Below are 14987 nucleotides of genomic sequence, written 5' to 3'. Positions count from 1 at the left end.
GGAGGGTTTTGCTGTTTTGTTTGTCTCACTTAGTTGCCCAGGCTGACCTCAAACTCAGGGTCCTCCCACCTCAGCCTCCTGGGATCTGGGATTACAGGCATGCCCCGGGCTCCTTCTGGCCATTATTATTATTATTATTGGTGGTGGTACTAGGGAGATTGAAACCCTAGAGATTGATAGGGTGCCCTATCGCTGAGCAACACCCCCAGCCCTTTTTATTTATTTTTTTATTTTGAGACAGGGTCTTACTAAGTTGCTGAGGCTGGCCTCAAACTTGCAATTTTCCTGCCTCAGTCTCCTAAGTCACTTGGATTACAAGTGTGTGCTACTGCCCCCAGCTGTAGATTTTTAAAAATTTATTTATTTTTTTTTAACTTTCAGATTTAATTTTGTTTTAATTTGTATTTGTTTTGTTTTTTGGTACCAGGGATTGAACCCAAGGGCATTTAACTGCTGAGCACACATCCCGAGCCCTTTTTTTATTTTTTATTTTTTTTAAGGTAAGGTCTCACTAGTTTGCTTACAGCCTTGCTAAGTTGCTGAGGCTGGCTTTGAACTTGCACTCTTCCTGCCTCAGCCTTTTGAGCCACCGGGATTGCAGGCATGTGCCACTGTGCCCAGTTATAGTGTTGTTTTTAAATACCTTTTTCATTGCCAAATTTACATAGTTAAAATTAAAGAAAAAGAAGATGTTAAAAAACCACCCACATATCCCACCATCTAGATATAACTATAGTTAACATTCTGGTGCATGTGCACACACACACACACATACACTACATATGCAATCATAGCTATTACTGAGCACTTCTACAGCACCTCACTCTTTGGCTTTTCATATATAATATCCCACTTAACCTTCAACAATCTTGCAAAGAAGAGATTATTTGCATTTTACAGATGAGGAAAAGAGACTTGCAAGATTTGAGCAGGTGCTGGGCACGGCGGTGCACATCTGTAATCCCAGTTGCTCAGAAGGCTGAGGCAGGAGGATCTCAAGTTCAAGACCAGCCTCAGCAACTTAGTGAGGCTCTAAGCAACTTAGTGAGACCCTGCTCCATAAATGAAAAATAAAAAGGGCCAGGGATGTTGCTCAGTGGTTAAGCACCCCTGGGTTCAATCCGTTGTTAAAAAAAAAAAAAAAATTGAGCATGTATGTGACACAGTTTTTTGGTTTGTTTGTTTGTTTGTACAGGGATTAGATCCAGGGGCACTTTTCCACTGAGTTACATCCCCAGCCCTTTTTTTGGGAGGAGAGATGTACTGGGGATTGAACTCAGGGGCACTCGACCACTGAGCCACATCCCCAGCCCTATTTTATATCTTTTTTAGAGACAGGGTCTCACTGAGTTGCTTAGCACCTTGCCGTTGCTGAGGCTGGCTTTGAACTCTTGATCCTCCTGCCTCGGTCTCCCAAACTGCTGGGATTACAGGCGTGCACCACCACAGCCGGTGCCCTTTTTATTTTGAGACAAGATTTCTCCAAGTTGCTGAGACCCACCTGAATTTGGAATAATCCTGCCTCGGCCCCGAGCTGCTAGGATTACAGGTGCAGGCCACCGTGCCCGGCTGTCAGATTTTAATTTTTGAAAACTTGCCCTGAGGACTTGTGTGGAATGGCTCAGAGGCCCTGTGAGGAATCAGTGGCTAGAGGGATGGTCTCGTGCAGATCCGATCAGGACCGTGGAGTGGGCGGCATGCATGCCTTTCCCCTTCCTATCAGGGACCCATTTCCTTTACCTGTGGAGAAGACAGAACCCTGTGAAAGACATGGAACTTTTGCCCATGTCACTCACACACCTGGAACAAATGACACAAGTCCAAGTTCTCTGAATGGGTGTGTGTGTGTGTGTCCCTCCAGTGTGGGACCCAGTCTAGGGTGAGGTGTCTAACACCCTTTCCCTAGGGGAGAGCTGAGATGGACAGAGTATGTCCAGAGGGGAGCCCAGGGTTGCCTCCTCTGCTTGCAAGCTACTAAGATGCATGCACGCCTAAACTGAGCCCCAGGAACCAGAGGCCCAGGTGACTGTGTTTCCTAGTTTGCCCAAGGTGACCAGGAAGCCCTGTGCCCATTATCATGGCAGCTGCCCAATTCAGAGCCTCGTTAGGCAAAGCCAGACACCATCTCTGATCCTTTGCTCAGTTGCAGTTAGGCATGGTCTCTGGGCTGCCACACAGAAGTGCAGTGGTCAGCTGGGGGTAGCTCAGCAATAGAACATAGGTTTAGCTGGGTTCAATGCCCAGCACCAAAAAAAAAAAAAAGAAGTGCCATTTCTGCAAAGTCAGGGAGGTGAGAGAAGGAGGGGAAGTCCCCTGAGTCCACTCTGTTGAAAGTTCCTTTGCAGGGCTAGGGGTGTGGTCCAGTGGGGAAGTGCTTACCTGGCATGCACAGGGCTCTGGGCTTATCCCCAGTACTGCCAAATAAATAAACAAGCAAAGGTCTTTAAAAGAAAGTTCCTTTGAGCCAGGTGCTGTGGTGCACTCCTGTAATGGCAGCAACTCAGAAGGCTGAGGCAGGAGGATTGCAAATTTGAGGCCAGCCTCAGCAATTTAGCAAGGCCTTGAGCAATTTAGGGAGACCTTGAGCAACTTAGACCCGGCTCAAAATATAAAATAAAATAATGTGGCTTCACGGGAAAGCAGCCCTGGGTTCAATATCCATGTCCGAAAATTAAAAAAAAAGAAAAGAAAAGAAATTGTATCTGTCACTTCCAATGGGGCCTGCCACCTGGCACATCAAGAGTATTGGCGGGATGGGTGGGAGGCCCACCTTCTCCTCTTCTGTCTCTTCCCCTGTAAAGAGGCATCCTGGGGGGTGGCTCGGAGGCCTGAGGCTGGATGGTGGCTGTGGGGTGGACCAGGCCTGAGTCCTGGTCCTTGTTCTGACAGGGCCATGAATGTTCTGTGCCAAAGGAGTGTGCTGTCACTGCCAGGCCCAGGTTGGGACCTGGCTGGTCTGGTGGTTCCTTGAACCCAGGAAATCCAGGTCTGTGGATGGGGCTGGAAGGCTCAGCTCAGGGCTTTGGGGCCGGGCTGCAGGGCCTGTGTTTCCTTCCTTGCATGGATGCAGGAATTCTCCGCAGGAAATGGGGGGCAGTGTTCTAATGGAGGTACAGGCACACACTGCCACATTCGCCGTTTCAAAGTCGATGCAGTGGGTCAGTGTGGTCACAAAGCTCTGTGACCCTCATCACTATCCGATTCCAAAATAATTCGTCATTCCAAAAAGAAACCCCCTACTCACTAGTCTCCCCACAGCACCACAGCAGCCCCTCTCCCTAGGCAACCACTAATCTGCCTTCTGTCTCCATGATTTGTTTTTTTTTTTGGTCCCTCAGATTGAGGCCAGAGGCACTTAACCACTGAGCCACACCCCAGCCCAGCCCATTTTATTTTTTATTTTGTGACAGGGTCTCACTAAGTTGCTTAGGACCTTGCTAAGTCTCCGTGACTAGCCTTCAGCTTCCTGTCTCAGCCTCCCAATGGCGGATTATGGTGTGTGCCACCGAGCCTGGCTTTTTTGGGCTTAACTGATCATTCTACCTCAGGCTTCTAAGTAGCTGGGATGACAGAAACCCTCCACAGTAGTGCCTGGCCTTTTACACCTGTCTTCTAATGTAGCACAGTGTTTTCATGATTCATCCACGTTGTACTACGTATCAGTACTTCATTCCTTTTCCTAGCTGAATAATACTCCATTGTGTGAATGCACAACACTGTAGATATCCATTCATCACTTGATGAACATTTGGGTTTCCAGTTTGTGTGTGTGTGTGTGTGTGTGTGTGTGTGTGTGTGTGTGTGTGTGTGGTACTAGGGATTGAATCTAGGGTTTCATGCATGCTAGGCAAGCCTTCTACTGCTGAGCTACATCCCCAGCCCTTTTTATTTTCTTTTGAGATAGTGTCTTACTAAGTTGTTGAGGCTGGCCTTGGACTTGGGATCCTCTTGCCTCAGCCTCCTGAGTTGCTGAGATCACAGGCTTGTGTCACTACGCCTGGCTAACATTGGGGATACACCTCGGGGTGGAATTGCTGGGTCAGATAGTAATTCTGTGTGTGACCTCTGAGGAACTGTGCCAGTCTGTTTTCCAAAAGAGCTGCACCTTTTCACAGACCGGCCAGCAGGGTAGGAAGGGACTGGCCCTGTCCTGAACACTCCTGTGTGCGGGCACCGTGCTGCCTGGGATCCTCACATGGACCCATTATTCCTTCCAGTGGGCCCAGGAGGACACTGAGGCTCAGAAAAGGGTCGTAACTCCCTGAGGGAACACGCGGGGAGACCTAGATTCACGCCCAGATCTGTCCCTGACGCTCTCCCCTCTACTCCGCGATTGCGGACTGGGTGACCTGGGGTGCTGGACTCACAGTGGCCTCCTCCCCGGCCAATGTTGTACAGACAGGAAAGTTGGACCCCCACTACCCGAAGGTCTGTGGGCACCGCGGCAACGTCTTAGACATCAAGTGGAACCCTTTTGATGACTTTGAGATCGCCTCCTGCTCAGAAGACACCACGGTGAGTGTGGGCACTGGCCCCTGGCCGGGGGGGGGGGGGCAGGCCAGGTGGCATCTACTGGGCTCCAGGGGGCCCACCTTCATCACGGAGGGGGGTCGCCATGTGGGGAGGGTGAGACGTTGAGAAGTCCTGGGCACTGTGGGACGTGGGGACCACTCCTCTCTGGGGCCTCTGTTTCCCCACTTACCAAATGGGTATAGAATAGCTTCAGCCCATCTCCTGAGGGTCCAGGGAGAGCCCACCCTCTGGGGGACTGCAGCATGCTGCAAGGGACATTTTTATTGTGGTCAAAAACTAACATGCCCCTCGATCTCACAGACAGTGGGGAAGTGAACTAGAAAATGATGGAAACAGGAGCCTTGTTGACCGTGGACCCCATAAAGCTGGGTGTGGTGGCCCACACCTAGGATCCCAGCCACTCAGGAGGCTGAGGCTGGAGGATCTCAAGTTCAAGGCCAGCCTCAGCAATTGAGCAAGTTTCCCTGTCTCAAAATAAAAAGGGGCGGGGAATGTGGTTCATGGGTCAAGCACCCCCCCATGCACACCCGGGTTCAACTCCTGGTACCAAAATGAAACAAAACAAAATACGGGTTCCAGAACCATCCCAGAAGGTCAGTCCACCATCCCAAAAGGTCAAGGTCAGTCCACCATCCCAAAAGGTCAAGGTCAGCCCCACCAACTTTTTTTTCTTTTTTTTTTTTTTAGATGAGGTCTTGCTGTGCTGCCCAGGCTGACCTTGAACTGCTGGGATCACTAGTGATCCTCTTGCCTCAGCCTCCTGGGTACCTGGGACTGCAAGCATGAATCACCATGCCCAGTTTTCACCCACTTTGTTGAGCTCCTCCTGTATACCAGAGACGTAGTCACTGTCACCACAATGTTCAGTTTCATGTACTTATAATTCATCCTGTAGCTCCTCCTAAAACAACAATGGTTGTGGCTTAAAAAGCGCAGGTGCAAGCAGAAGATGACAATAAGGTGACAGTGCAGGCATCATTTCTTGCGATCCCGCTGCATTCTTGACTCAGGACACTTAGTTCACTCCGTCTTCCCAGCGACCCCACGAGGGAGAATGTATTTCGGGTAGACAAGCGCAGGGTCACCTTGCCACGTTACAATGACAGGAGTGACTGACAGCAGAGCCCCTCCTCTGTCTGCTGAGCTGTGTCACGTTCCTCAGAGCCGCAGATGGAGGACACGGGAAAGAGCTCTGTGGGCCGAGCGCCTGCTCTTGCCCGGCAGCTGCAGCAGGAAGGGAAACAGAGTGGCTCACAGAAACTCCTGCTGGATGGAAGGAGGCAGAACAATGTGTGGGGCAAGGCAGGCAGGCACTTCCCAGAAGCTTTGTGTCGTGCCCATATAGGACATTGCTGAGAAACGTAAGGGACAGTTTCACCAAAAAGGCAATTGAGCCCTGGGACAGAGGGCCTTTCTGCAATGAGTGTGGCTGGCTGCTGGCAGGATGCCACCCCAGCTCAGCCCACCCTCCCTGATCCCTTCCCCTCTCCAAGCAGCTCTGAAAGCCCCCTAGAAGGACAGTCACTCTCTCTCTTTTTTTTTTTTTTCTTTTTGGTACCATGGGTTGAACCCAGGGGCACTGGACCACAGAGCCACATCCCCAGCTCTATTTTAGAGACAGGGTCTCACTGAGTTGCTTAGCACCTCACTTTTGCTGAAGCTGGCTTAGAACTCACGATCCTCCTGCCTCAGCCTCCTGAGTCCTGGGATTAGAGGCGTGTGCCACCGCGCCCAGCTAGAAGGTCTGTTTATTAAAGACCTCGTGGCCTGCCGCGGTCGCTTCTCTGATAGCCCAGGGGCAGTGGCCATGATTATTGGGATTGGGGTGTTTGTTGGTCAGCTCTCTGTAGCTGTGACAGATGCTGGAGAAGACAACCTAGAGGGGGAAAGATGTATTTGGGCCCCTGTTTTCAGAGGTTCGGTCCACGCTGGGCTGGCTCCGCTGCACTGGGTCTGAGTGGGGCAGAGCCTCGTGGCAGAAGGGGGTGGCAGGGGGAAGCCACTCACCCGTGACAGCAAGTAACACAGAGAGAGAAGGGCCCGGGGACAAGAAATGCCCTTGCAGGGTACACAGTGAGAGGCGCTTCCTCCAGCTAACCCCCCCACCCCCATCCTAAAGCTGCCACCATGTCCCACAATGCCATCAAGCTCTTAATCCCTCTGTGGATCAATCCACTGATGCCGTCAAAGCCTCACGATCTCATCCCCTTTCTAAAGCCCCAACGTTGTGGCCTTGGAAACCAAGCCTTCCACCTTCCATGAGCCTTTGGGGGACACCCCAGCCTCAACAGAGGGGAGCAAATTCATTCTGGATAAATGCATCTGTGGAAAGTGCCAGGCTGTCTGCTCTGTGCCCCCAGGCCCTGGGCTGGGCACCATGGGGATGGGCCAGCAGCAGACCTGCCCAGAGCCTGTGTTCCAGCCAAGTCCAGCTCTGTGCAGTGACAGCCCTCCCCGGCCTGCCCTGTCTGAAGCCTGTGCCTCTCCAGACAGAGTTCACTTCCTAGTGTCAGATCCAAGGCCATCAGGAAATAGGTGATAGCTGAATGATTTAAAAAGTCTCCCACCTGAAAAACCTGTCTGTCCCTAAGGGAAGTGTACACACGTGACCTAGGACCTGAGAACCCGGCAGGACAATAGGAGTGTCAAGGCAGCACCATCCCTGGCTGCATCGCCATCTGTGTTTCCAGGATAGGCCTCCTCTTTGCCATGGCAGCCCCCCTCTGTGTTCAGACGACACCACTCTAGAAGGGAGCCCCAGGCCCTCACGGTGAAGCTCAGCCCAGGACCCCTGCAGCCCAGCCTCCTGGCCAGTGGTCTTTCCTCCCCCAGGCCACCCACAGTTCCTCTCTAAGTCTGTGGCTGCCCTTCCCTGCTCCAGGGCCCACAGTGATTCCCGAGTGCCCTGAGAACATAGCCCAACCCCTTCATCCGGACAGTTGAGGCTCCACTCTGGGCCTCTGGGCAAGGAGAAGGAACACTCTTGAGCAGTCTTCCTAGGCTGAGAAGCAGATTTGCACTGGCATCCAGCCTGGGAGACATGCCTACAGTCCACCCACCGGCCACCACCTCCGGCCGTCAAGATGGCAAAAATGAAGCCAGGCATGGTGGGACACAGCTGTAATCCCAGGCACTCAAGAGGCTGAGGCAAGAGGATCACAAGTTTGAGGCCAGCCTCAGCAATTTAGCAAGGCCCTAAGCAACTTAGAGAGACCCTGTCTCAAAGAAATAAAAAGAGCTGGGAATGTAGCTCAGTGGTAAAGAATCCCAGGTTCAATCCCTAATACACACACACACACACACACACACAAAAAAAAAAAAAAAAAAAAAGATGGTAAAGATTTCCTAGCGGCATGTTTGGAAGCATAGACTCATCTCTGATCAAAATCAGCCCCTGTTTGGGCTGGAGGACTAGGTAAAGCCCTGTCCCCCCTCTGAGTGAGGAGCAGCTATGTAGAGCTCCTCCCGACCTTCTGCTGGGCACCACACGGATCTGTGGCTTAGGGTGGAAAGGTACCAGTGTGCCCCGGATGACACTCCCGGACCCTGTCTCCCTACCAGATTAAGATCTGGGACATCCCCAAGCAGCTGCTGACAAGGAACCTCACAACCTACAAGAAGGAGCTGGTGGGCCACTCGCGCAGGGTGGGCCTGGTGGAGTGGCACCCCACGGCCGCCAACATCCTCTTCAGCTCTGGCTACGACTACAAGGTGAGGCCATCTCCGAGTTTCCCCAGGCTTCCCAGAGGAGGCCCCGCGAGCTGGGGGCTTAGGACAACAGAGACTTGCTCGCTCCCAGTTCTAGAGATGACTAATTGGGAATCCTGGTGTTCGGAGGCCATGCTCCCTCCCGAGCCTCCAGGGAAAATCCTTCTGTGCCTCTTCTGGCATCTGGGGGCTCCAGGGGTCCTTTGGCTGGTAGCTGCGTCACCCCAATCTCTGCCTCTGTCTTCACGTGGCCACATCCCTGTGTATTCTTTCCTGGTCTTAGAAAGCACACCTGCCATTGGATTGAGGGCCCACCCCAATTTATTGGGACCTCATCTTAATTAACTATACCTGTGAAGACCGTATTTCCAAATCATGTCACATCTGAGGCTCTGAGTGGACATGAATTTTCTCAGGGGGACACTGTTCAGGCCATCACTGCCTGCCTGGAAGGGACCAGCTTCCTTTGCTCCACTGACTGCCCATCAATGGGGACAGTTTACAGCCCAGGAGACCTGGGTGCTGCCAGCTTAGTCAAGGACTTGCAGTATGATCTGGGACTGTCCCTTTGCCTTTTCTTGGCCTCGGTGTCTGTGGACCAGTGGGCCGGTGAGACCCCAGCTGTAGATTCCCAGCTCTTCCCCTCTGACTGTATTGGGTTTGCAGAGGCACTGCAGGGACTCTGCGGTGGGTCAGGGAGTGGCTGGGAGCCCTGGGAGGGCTCTGGGCCTTCCACGTCCCTCTGATCACAAGTGGGTTTCTGAAGCCAGGTATGTGATGCACACCCAGCCACTCAGGAGGATTCCAAGTTCAAGGCCAGTCCCAGCAACTTAGGGAGACCCTTTCTCAAAATGAAAAATAAAAAGAGCTGGGGATGTAGCTCAGTGGTAAAGTGCCCCTGGGTTCAGTCCCCAGTACCTGGGCAGGGCGTGGGGGAAGAAGTGCTTTTGTAACCTGTTTGTGCAGCGCTGTCTGCTGGGCTACCCTGTGCGGATGTGCAGTCTGTTCTGCGCCCAACTCCAGGGGGCGCTGTTCACATCCCAGGCTATGAGCACGGGTGGCCTTGGAGCTGCACAGGGCCCTGGTTATCCTCGGGAAGTAGAAACTGCTGCTGATAACTGTCTGAAACCCCCTGGATTAGCTAGTGGGTCCCCTGGGGTCCTGCCCGCATGGAGGCTTTCTTGCTCAAAGGCAGATGGTGTTTTCCTGTCACTGCCAACAGCCTGACTCCCGGCTTCCCCCTCCCGCCACAGGCTCGCCCACCCTCCTTCCCTGTCTTCTGGGCCTGGCCGCCAGCTGCGGCTTCCCTCCAGGGGATACTGTGTTTCCCTGCAGCCTGGTCAGCTGTGTGGCTCTGGGGGCTGGGCAGGGGTGGCCTCTGCACTTAGAGCCAGCACTCCGCCGTGCAGGTGATGGTCTGGAACCTGGATACCAAGGAGTCTGTCATCGTAAACCCTGTGAGGACAATTACCTGTCACCAAGATGTGATCCTCTCCATGTCCTTCAACACCAACGGCAGCCTGCTGGCTACTGCCTGTAAAGACCGCAAGATTCGGATTCTTGACCCCCGTCTAGGAACTATCCTCCAGGTCAGTGCTGGGCCAGGGTCTGGCTTGGAGTCCAAGAATGGGGTGGGGAGGCTTCTGAGAACAGCTGGCCCCCGGTCAGCACCCAGCTCTCTCTGTAGGCAGCATCCGCATCTGGCCTCTCGGCACCACTGGGAAGTGAGATAAGTCACGCCCATTTTTCAGGTGAGAAAACCGAGGCCAAAGAAGCCTGAAGTGTCTTTTGCACTTCATGAGCTAGGATTGGAACCTGGTCTAACTCCAAGACTGGTCGGTGTGCCTCAGCTCTGTCACTAGCTGGGGATCAGGACCCCAGAGGAGTGACCCTCGGCAAGCACTTCCTACTCTCTGAGCCTATCTGCTCATCGGCGACAATAGGCCTCTCAGAAGACTAAATAGAACAACCCTCATGCCACCTGCACCCAGCCCCATGCCTGGCCCACAGCGGGTGCTCAGTATCGCTGGGCAAGATGTGGAGCTGGCGGAGGTTTCCTGTATCCTACCTCTGAAAAATAGTGGGAAAGCTGGGTGTGGGGCCGCACACTTGGAACCCCAGCAGCTCAGGAGGCTGAGGCAGGAGGAGCATGAGTTCAAAGCCAGCCTCAGCAACTCAGTGAGACCCTGTCTCTAAATAAAAATGTAAGAGAGCTGGGATGTGGCTCAGGGTTAAGTGCCCCTGGGTTCAATCCTCAGTACCAAAAAAAAAAAAATAGTGGGAGACTCTTTGTGTAGAGGGGAGTGACCTGGGAAGGCTTCCTGGAGATGGTGCCCCTGGGTGGCTTCTCCAGCAGAGGTGGGGGGCTCCTTCCACACGGAGCAGAAACCCCAGCTCATGGCCCAGGCGTGCCCTCCCAGCGTCCCCGACACTGACTCCACCTTTCCCTCCAGGAAGCCAGCTACAAGGGGCACCGGGCCAACAAGGTGCTGTTCCTGGGGAACATGAAGAAGCTGCTGTCCACGGGCACATCTCAGTGGAACAACCGGCAGATGGCCCTGTGGGACCAGGTGAGCCTCAGGCATCGCCCGGCCCCCAGCTGAGGGTGGGCTTCGGTCCTTCTCTCAGGGGTCTCTCACACACACTTGTCAGGGTCTGCCCAGGGCTGGGCCGGGGTTCAGGGTGGAGAACAGGGAGATGCCCCTGGGCAAGGCCAGACCTTGTGCAGCTGGTCATTGAAGGAGTCAGGAGTCCCCGGCTTCAATTCCCGATGCCAAGGCAATAAAATATCACACAAGATGGGGGGGAGGCAGGCAGCAGGGGAGCAGAGTGAGATCAGGTGTGCCAAAAGTGACTCGGTAATGGCAAAATGCTGCCAAACAAGTGGAGGGATACCTAAGTGTTTTATTTATTTATCGTGGGACTGGGGATTAGACCCAGGGATGCTTAACCACGGAGCAACACCCCCAGCCCTTTTATTTATTTGTTTGTTTGTTTGTTTGTTTGGAGAGGGTCTTACTAAGATTCTGAGAGTCTTGTTAAGTTTCTGAGGCTGGCCTTGAACTTGCAATCCTCCTGCCTCAGCCTCCCGAGTTGCTGGGATTACAGGTGTGCGCCACCCGCCCAGCTTGTTTTAGTCCCTTTAAAATGTTATGTCCACCTTGGGCTCTTGACTCCTCCACGTCATTATGACAACCCACAAATTGAACCTCCAGAGCCAGGGGCCCAACACATACACACAAAGTCAGTATTCTTTCTCACACACACGGCCCTGTGGCAAGCACCACCGAGGCCCCCAGGCGACTCACGGGCCTTCCTGGTCTCCCTTCCCTTGCAGGACAACCTCTCTGTGCCTCTCACAGAGGAGGACCTGGACGGCTCCTCAGGTGTGCTGTTTCCCTTCTACGACGTGGACACCAACATGCTCTACATAGTGGGGAAGGTCAGCCTGGCACAGGAGGGAGGTGGCCACCGGAGCCCTGAGGCAGAAGGCAGAGATGTCCCAGCCTGGGCCCCACTGGTGCCCAGGCTGGGCCCTTGCGAGTATAGGGCAGGGACAGGCCACTCTTCCCCACGGGAGAGCACCCCTCGGCCACCCTCCTTGCTCCAGAGGAACCCCTGGGACCAGGACTTGGCTGGACACTCCAAGCTTGTCCCTCCCCACCTCTGGGTCCAGAGCGTTTCTCAGCAGGGCACCGTGAAGTTGGGGCAGAGCCGGTGCCCACCGGGTAGGGCTGTCCATATCTGGCACCTCTGACCTCTTCCCCAATGCCAGGGTCGGTGCTCTCCTCACCTCCAAGTCACTATGACAACCAGCGGTGTCCCCCGAGGGCCAAGACTCTCCGGCTGACTCTGAGGACTTGCCAGGGCTGACCTCCGTGGGTGGCACTAGGGTGGGCGGAGGTTCAGGCCTGCCTCCCCAGAGCTTTGCCTGGCCTTGGAGGATCTGGGGAGGGGGTTGGTCGTGGTCGGAGGACACTCTCTTGCCTGCCTTGGTGTCCCCTGTGGGGCAGGGGGGCTGCCAGCCATTCACGCTGAATCTGGCCGCCTGGTGGTGGCCGGGGTGTGCTGCTGGGCACCGGCCGAGTCTGGCCTCCTCGTTTCCCAGGGAGACGGCAACATCCGCTACTATGAGGTGAGCGCCGAGAAGCCCCACCTGAACTACCTGACCGAGTACCGCTCCTACAACCCGCAGAAGGGCATTGGTGAGTGGGACCCCAGGCTGCGGGGGCGGCAGGGAGCAGCCAGCGGGAGGGGACCCACAGCGGCCCTCACCTGTGGCTGTCTTAGCCTCTTCCTGTTGCCAGGAACACAGTATTGACCACAGATGAGATGTGTTCTGACTCGGGATCCTCAAGGTCCCAGGTCAGGGGGCTGCGTCTGGTGCTGGTCTTTGTGCTGACAGAGTCCCAGGGCAGCACAGGGCGTCATGAGATGGGACAGGAGCATGCATGTGTGTGGCTTGTGGTCCCAGAGAGCCACTGGGCTTCAACCAAGAGGGCTCTACCCTGACGACCTCATCCAATCCTAATCCCTCCCGTCTCTCCACGCGGAGATTCAGTTCCCAGCTCTTCACTCCTCACAGCCGAGATGGAATTTCAGTATCGGAGGTCTGGGAGGACTCGGATATTGAAATTCATATATTGAAATCGGAGCCTCCAGGGAGCAAGCCCCTCCTCCTTTCTTTAGGGATTTAAGAAGATTCAACTTTTTATCCCTAAGAAACCCTCTTTGGCTGCACGCGGTGGCACATGACTTTCATCCTAGCTCCTCAGGAGGCTGAGGCAGGAGGATGGCAAGTTGGAGGCAGGGTCCGACTGTCTCAACCCCATTCTCCCAGTGCAGGGCCCAGCCCAGCGTAGGTGTCCTTCATGAGCTTTTCGCTGAGGGGAGGTGGCAGGAGGAGGGCAGTGTCTCTCCACGTCCAGGTGTGCAGCCTGGCTTTCCCCTCCTGCTCGGTCCCTGCGGCCCCAGCCCAGCCGGAACCTCTTGGCTCTCCTTGGCCCTCTGTCCCCAGGTACCATGCCAAAGAGAGGTCTCGAAGTGTCCTCCTGCGAGATCTTCCGCTTCTACAAGCTGATCACAACCAAAAGCCTCATTGAGCCCATATCCATGATTGTACCCCGGCGGGTAAGGGAGGTGGGGGCCATTCGGGAGGGCAGGGGGGGAACCCCTCCTGGAGAAGACAGACCCGGGGTGGTCAGGGTCCCAGACCCTCCAGCCCATACCTTGGTGGCAGCCACAGGACAGCTGAGAGCCGCTTCTCCAAGGGAAGGCCCTCCTCATGGTCAGGGTGACATCCCTGGGGCCAGGAGTCCTGGCTCTCTCCCTACCTCAGCTCTTGAGCTGCTGTGTGTCTTTGGGCCAGCCCCTTTGGTCTCTGGGCCTGGGTTTCCTGGATTCAGCAGGAGTCACCATCTGGACTTTCCCTGCAGTCAGAATCCTACCAGGAGGACATCTACCCGCCCACAGCAGGGGCCCAGCCCTCCCTGACTGCCCGGGAGTGGCTCAGCGGGATGAACAGAGGTGAGGAGCGTGGGGGGGGGTGGAATCCCAGTGGACCTGTATTTTCATTTTCTTGTGGCCTCTGAGGAGAGGCCCTTGACAGACACGTGAGAGGCCAGGAAAGCAGGGACTTACCCAAGTGGCTCCGAAAACTCCCTCCAACCCAAGGGGTATGTCCCCAGGAAAGCATCACACCTGGGCTCCGCAGGGCCACTGAGCAGCCTCAGCCAGACTCCCCAGCCGGTCCCCCACTTCCAGGGAACCCTCTAGGCTGCAGGCCCCACCCAGGCTGCCTCAGCCTGGCCTGCCCCTCTGTCCCCCTCCTGCCCAGTGAGGGAGTCCTCCCTCCCCACCCAGCTGCTCCCTGCCCCCTCCGTCTCCTCCCACGCGGGTGAGGGGAGCCTTCCTGTGCACTGGAAGAGCCTCAGCTGGGGCCAGAGGCAGTCAGCTCCCTGCTCTGTGTGGCCCTTAGACAGGGCCTGCTCCTCCCTGGACCTGTTTCCTCCCCCCTAGGCCTGATGCCCACCTCCCCTGCTTCCCAGGACGGTTGGGAGGACTAATGAACTTGGTAGATGGCAGAGTGCAGTGTGACAGGACGTCTTTAGAGTCAGGACAAGGTGTCTCTCAAGGAGTTCCCCGTGCTTGGGGGCAGCCCCAGGGCCTGAACTGCGCTGTTCCCACAAACGAGCCTTTGCTTAGTTACACACGTGGGTACTCGGGTCTGATTGTCCCATCCATCCGTGGACTTGCGCCATTCCGCAGGTGGCTGGATCTCCTGCGCCTGTTGTATGTCGCTGTGTGACTGTGTGTCGGCCAGTGTTCGTGTCCCATGCTCAGTCCTCTTACCGCCCTTGGCTTCTTCCCTCCCAGAGCCAATCCTGGTGTCCCTGAGGCCCGGCTCCCAGCCGCTGAGCCCCCGGCCACTGCCTCCAGAGAAGCCCCTCTCCACCCCCACGGCCCGGACCTCACCCCAGCTCTTGGACGGCACTGCAAAGCTGTCTGCAGAGGACGGCCAGAGGCCCGTCTCCCAGCCGGAGGGGAAGGCGCCAAGGTGGGCTGCGGAACACAGGCCCGAGGAGAAGAAGTCCTGGCTCACAAATGGCTTTGATATTTTCGAATGTCCCCCACCAAAGACAGAGAACGAGGTGTGAAAGGGGGTCTGCTGAGGGGGTGGGGTCAGTGGAAGGGCGCCAAGGAAGGGAGGGGAGGGGGACAAAAAAGTGGTAATGTTTTGGCTCTTC

At 55.2% G+C, this 14987-nt stretch overlaps 1 protein-coding gene across 2 annotated transcripts in view; it reads left to right on the top strand.

Annotated features, from left to right (window-relative positions):
- Positions 1-14987, top strand: part of Coro2a (coronin 2A) — a 52264-nt gene that overhangs the window by 34451 nt on the left and 2826 nt on the right. For both annotated transcript variants that reach the window (XM_078047862.1, XM_040286088.2), the window contains exons 3-11: positions 4399-4515; positions 8095-8244; positions 9651-9830; positions 10695-10811; positions 11579-11683; positions 12350-12446; positions 13259-13371; positions 13677-13767; positions 14617-14891. In XM_078047862.1, coding sequence (XP_077903988.1) covers positions 4399-4515; positions 8095-8244; positions 9651-9830; positions 10695-10811; positions 11579-11683; positions 12350-12446; positions 13259-13371; positions 13677-13767; positions 14617-14891 — 1245 coding nt within the window. The remainder of the gene's footprint in view (positions 1-4398; positions 4516-8094; positions 8245-9650; positions 9831-10694; positions 10812-11578; positions 11684-12349; positions 12447-13258; positions 13372-13676; positions 13768-14616; positions 14892-14987) is intronic.

Source organism: Ictidomys tridecemlineatus, chromosome 4 (genome assembly GCF_052094955.1).
Source record: "Ictidomys tridecemlineatus isolate mIctTri1 chromosome 4, mIctTri1.hap1, whole genome shotgun sequence".
In the NCBI taxonomy this organism is placed as follows: domain Eukaryota; kingdom Metazoa; phylum Chordata; class Mammalia; order Rodentia; family Sciuridae; genus Ictidomys; species Ictidomys tridecemlineatus.
Note: the sequence above shows the minus strand (reverse complement) of the source record. Positions and strands in the feature narration are given on the sequence as shown.